Below are 5,432 nucleotides of genomic sequence, written 5' to 3' on the forward strand. Positions count from 1 at the left end.
ATGACATGCAGGATCGCAGATAACAGGGCATTGGTGTCAGACATTTGGTTGACCCATTCCCTTGTAGAAGTGTTTTCCATCCTGGATTTGAGCAGCTGTGAGGCTTCCAGGAAGCCATTTTGGGGCTTCAAGACAGATGAGCACTTTATTCACAAGGAAAGAAATGATCACCCACCCCATGACCCTGTTGAAACCATGCAGGTGACAGGTTGATGGCGCCTTTCAACTCAGCATCATCACAGAAATATGACTTGTCCATCCACCATGCCTGTGGGGAAGCCTTTATGCTCTCCCACAGTGGTTCCCTCAGAAGATGAAGGCAGTTCCATATGTTGGCCTGCCATTGCATTAAGTCAGTAGAATATGAGATTCTGCATTCCCTTACTCTTCTTTTTGGGCTGAGAGTGTCTGGCAAATACCAAATGCAGATAGTGTTTGAGTCAGTCACCAGAATGGACGGCTCAGTCACTTCTGTGTATCTCTCAGCAGCTTCCGCATTGCAGGTTTTTCCACCCCAATTACTCACAATGTTGACTGCAGAAAGATGAAAACTTCCATCACACCATTATGATGGACTTACTTGGATGATGGTAGGCCTGTGAGATTACTGACAATATGTGATCCACTTCACATAACACCAGAAACAGAATTGATATATCTGGAAGGGTGCAAGGTCTGCTGAATACCTCCTCTTGAAATCTGGCTTTCATGTATGATGCAATGCAGTCTGTTAGTTCCATTTGCCATCCATGGGGGGTTTTAGATGTGTCTTGCATAGTATTCATGTTTGGGGTGGATGAGGTTGGAGTTGTATAGTGGGCAAGCCACTTGCAGCTTGTTGGAAAATTATGGCATGTCAGGATGCTTGCCTCAATATTTTGCTGTGATCCAATCAATATGTTGTGATGCTATATGTGCTATTGGTGTTGGGCCTGTCTTATGTTGCAACAGGGGTGGATCTTACTAGATGGACCTGTCCTTGTTTTATGGTGATATAAAAGATATTACTGAAGGGCCTGTCCATACATTATGACCATATAAATAATACTGCTGAAGGGCCCATCCTTATGTTGTGACCACATAAATGATACTGCTGAAGGGCCCTTCCATATGTTGTGATGCTATAAATGATATTACTGATGGGCCCATCTTTATGTTGTGACAGGGGTGCATCTTACTAGATGGGCCTGTCTATGTGTTGTGACACTGTAAATGATATTACTGATGGGCCCATCTCATGTTGCAACAGGGGCATATCTTACTAGACAGGCCCATCCATCTGTTGTGACAATGTAATTGATATTGCTGAAAGGCCTGTCTTTATGTTGTGATGTGGGTGCATCTTACTAGATGGGCCTGTCCATGTGTTGTGACCCTGTAAATGATATATATTGAAGGGCCTGTCTTTATGTTGTGACAGGTACATCTTACTATGGATAGGCCCACCCATGTGTTGTGATGGTATAAATGGTATTACAGAAGGGCCCATCCATATGTTGTGATGCTATAAATGACATTACTGATGGGCCCATCTATGTGTTGTGACGCTGTCAATGATATTACTGACAGGCCCATCCTTATGTTGTGACAGGTGCACATCTTGCTATGGATGGGCCCATCTATATGTTGTGACAGGGGTATATTATCCCAAAGATGGGCCCTTCCATATGTTGCCAACTCTGTAATCTGTCATAGATGGGCCCCTCTTTATGTTGTGACCCTATAAAGCATATGACAGGCAGGCCCGTCCATATGTTGCGACCTTCTTCATGATACAATAGGTGGGCCCGTCCATGTCTTACAGTAGCTTAGCATACTTACTTGGTCATGGGCCCATCTATATGTTGCAGCATCCTTACCCTCCACAGGCCCTCCCATATGTTGTGGAATTGCATTTACAGGCCTGTATGTATGTTGCTCTCACTATAGGCCCTCAGGCCTGTCCATGTGTCATGGCTAATCTATTTAGATGGGCCCATCACAGGGTCTATATAAGTGTTGGCATTTTGGCATGCAGGCTACCTATATGTTGTGACTAAATGGACTACATGGGGTCAATATGAAACTGATGATAGGAATCACCTGGATACAAGTAGTGGCATTCAATGCACAAATACAGGCATAGACATTGCAAGATGCAACTGACTAACTGATGTTCCCAAGCAAGTCTTTTCTGTTCTTCAGTTCCCAGATGTGGGCTGTGCATGATGCGAAGCACCTGCACGAAGCCATGAGCTTCCTCGATGCAAGCCATAGATACTCCATGAACTCACCACTTCAAAAGGGACCAAGCAGCTGGGGGAGTCTAAGAATCCATATCCTGCGATCTCGCTGTTGGGTTCTTTAATAAAAACTGCTTCATCGCAGCGATCTAGGGGCCAAAGTCATCAGTCCGGTGTCCCACGTTATCAAGACACACGAAACAAGTATACACACCGGAGGAAGCCTCTCCAGAAGCGTTATTATCATCTTACACATCTGTACAAGTGTACAATCACCGTCAATGACTGCCAGCCACAAAATAACAGCTGAAGATTTACCTCCTGATCAGGTAGAGCATCAAAGTTGCACAACCCGTTGTCATCGACTATGACAGTGCTACCTTGGGGAACTGGGACATGTAGGCCCATTCCACACGGGAAGGGCTCCTCAAGAGCGCCCTCCGCTGCCGCAACATATGCTAGAGAGACCAATAAATCCATGGTCTCTGTGTTGGTGGCGACTTCGTACTGCAGAGCACGGAGGGTAAGGGATAAGAAACATCAAGTGGCGCTGCACAGGTGATGTACATACCTCCAAGGAAGGACCAAAATTCAGTGCCTAGTACTGGAATATGCAGAGATTCGAGCTATACATGTATGGTTTCAGAATTTCGTATTTCTCGTTTTCGAATCATTTGTGACATATGACACAATTCCAGCTGCAGAGCTGGACTAAAGTTGAGAAGGTATCAGGTAAGTTATGCCTCCATGGGATCAGCAGGCAGCTGGTATGAAGCAGATAATTTCCTCTCAGCCTCGTCTGCATTAGATAACATCTACAACCCATCAAGTCGTTCAAAAGTTAACCAGAGAAACCGTGCACACCTCCTCTTTCCTAGAAAAAACATTCTCGGGATCATCTAGTGCAGCTTCAGACTGCCACAGCAACTCTTCTGCAGCAGCCCAACTCAACTCGATCCTCCTCCTCAGCCAGATCAAGCAAAGTAGATACCTGTCCAATAAGTCCTCTAGTGAATCACTCAAGCCCATTTTCCTGAAAGCACCTGGACCTGTGTAGTGGCAACAGCAAAGTGAGGCACTTGCAACAACACTACACAAGGAGCTTTCCTGTGGTTACCTCGAAGTTCCAAGACACCAAGGTCTGTATTTCTGGTATGTAGGAAAATTCCCCCCGTATGTTAAGATACATGGCCCTTTTTATAGTAGAGAGAACAGGCATGCAATATCAGTAAGAATGGGTGTGAATAAGAACTAGATCAATCACAAATGAGATATGTAGAAGAAATGTCAAAAGAATATTGAACAAGTGACATGCAGCTGACAGCATTGGTCCAAACCTTACAACCCCCCCTCCAGGGTACAAAGTACCCTTCCTTTGTAGCAGGAGTCCTCAGGCAGTGTTTCCAGTGACAGCTTTGTCAGCAGTCCCCAAGCCAGCCACTGCAGCATCTTCCTCAGCACCTGTGACAGCTTTACCTGGCTGAGTCATGCTCTCATCGAAAGTATCACCAAAACCCTTGACATCGCAGGCATCAACATTGAGCAGATCTATGGTGAGATGGCTAGGGCCTGTGACAGGTAAGTTGGCGAAGTTTTAGAAGAAAGGATTGGTGCTTGTGGCAGCAGATGATATGCTCACAGCAGGTGTTGCCTGGTGATTATGGGCTTTAGATTGCTCATGGTGCTGGGCTGACTGAGAGAGGGGCTTGGAAGACTTCCCCATTTTTGCTTTATCTGAGTGTCAATCACCAAAGGGGGATGCGCCAGGATGTCCACCAAAAGGTCCTCTTTCAAAACAGCCCTTGCCTCTTTTCTCTTGTTGCTCTAGGAAGCCATGCATGGTGCATTTGTGTTGACACCCAACCTTGTCGGCAGCCTCCCATAGCAAACTATGCAGTGTAACTGCCTCTGCACCATTAAGTACTTGTCCACCCTCAATCTCCTCTTTACTTCGCAGATCCATGTTGGTTCCAAGAACCTCTTCCCTAGCAGGTGCTGGGCCCATGATCACAGTGCAGGCATTTGGGCTGGGTTCATGGTAAGTGAAACATGACTTCGAGGTAGTGGACTGGTTGTACACCTCTTGGAACTGATGATACCCCACAGGTACATCAAGTGGGTCACCATTATTTCCTCACAACACCCTATCATAGGTAAAGTAAGCTTTCATCTGCTCATAATGGACCAGCATGCACTGTTCTGCCTCCCCAAGACCAGTGGGAGCCCACACAGCAAAGAAGTCTGGGCTGATTTGCTCTACAGATAAGAAGCAGGTGGGGGTTGTCATGTCAGGTGAGTGGTGATCAGCAGTAGGTGGTTTGTCTATGTCCAGGCTGAGCAAGTTGCTAATGATGTCTGCTAGTGTGCATCGGAGTGTCTCTGAGGCATCAGGATCTAAGTCTTGTGGACATGTGGGTTGAGTGTCAAGCAGTGACTGGGGTGAGCAACCCTTTGACTTTCTTTTCAGGTAGGAGGTTGATTTATGACTACCACAGGAGCATGCTGGACAATATATGTGAGCAATGGCTTTGGCCAAGTGTGCAGGGGGTTTATGATTAGCAAACTTTGGTTGCAACATGCAAGGAGGTCTATGATTGGTACATTCACCAAACCACCCTCAATTCCTACATGAGCTGACAGCAGGTGATCTAGGCTGTGTGTGGGCTCTGGCTCTCCCTTGTGTGGATGGAGAGTAGTGATGATGTTGATGTGGCTGATGACTATGATGGCAAGGAGGTGAGCAGGAATGATGAGGCTGGGGCATGTGACAAGGGTAGGCAGTATGAGGTGGAGGCATGCATTGTTGGGGATGGGTACAGCAATTTCAATTGGGGGTTTGTCTGACTGACCTGGGGACCTGGTGAGCAGACAGATTTCTATTGTTGTGCAGGTGGTTGTTATAGGTTCCACTGGGGTGAGGTACCAAGTGTCCAAGGAACACCTGGGGGTCATCCTCGGATGATCCCCCATCACCCTTATCTCGCAACTCATTTATCCCATCTATCCCCAAGGCCTCGAAATAATCAGCTAGCACCTTTAGATGAGTGACCTCATCAAATGGTAACCATGTTCGGTCTCTGGCTGTCCATTGCACCTCAAATGTTGCCTCTGAGTGGCTGCCATGATGACTTATTATCTGGTTGACAGCCCATTCTCAGCTTGTTCCTCCAAGCTCAGGGATTTGATCATCCTTCTGCCCAGGGAACTTTT

At 46.5% G+C, this 5,432-nt stretch overlaps 2 protein-coding genes across 2 annotated transcripts; both read right to left on the reverse strand.

Annotated features, from left to right (window-relative positions):
- Window positions 1-2,305: 2,305 nt before the first annotated feature.
- Window positions 2,306-2,702, reverse strand: F5J12DRAFT_887987 (uncharacterized protein; the record flags this gene model as incomplete). Its single annotated transcript, XM_051747223.1, has 3 exons — window positions 2,306-2,371; window positions 2,437-2,478; window positions 2,541-2,702. The coding sequence occupies 3 exons, from the start codon at window positions 2,700-2,702 to the stop codon at window positions 2,306-2,308; spliced, it is 270 nt and encodes an 89-aa protein (XP_051605070.1).
- Window positions 2,703-2,959: 257 nt separating this feature from the next.
- On the reverse strand, window positions 2,960-3,274 carry F5J12DRAFT_946520 (uncharacterized protein; the record flags this gene model as incomplete). Its single annotated transcript, XM_051749751.1, has 2 exons — window positions 3,087-3,274; window positions 2,960-3,037 (listed from the first exon to the last, which is right to left on the reverse strand). Exons 1-2 carry the CDS (start codon window positions 3,249-3,251, stop codon window positions 2,960-2,962), a joined length of 243 nt encoding a protein of 80 aa, XP_051605071.1. The 5' UTR covers window positions 3,252-3,274.
- Window positions 3,275-5,432: the final 2,158 nt, after the last annotated feature.

This window comes from Pisolithus orientalis (assembly GCF_024613125.1).
Source record: "Pisolithus orientalis strain OTSU chromosome Unknown F5J12scaffold_2, whole genome shotgun sequence".
NCBI lineage: Eukaryota > Fungi > Basidiomycota > Agaricomycetes > Boletales > Pisolithaceae > Pisolithus > Pisolithus orientalis.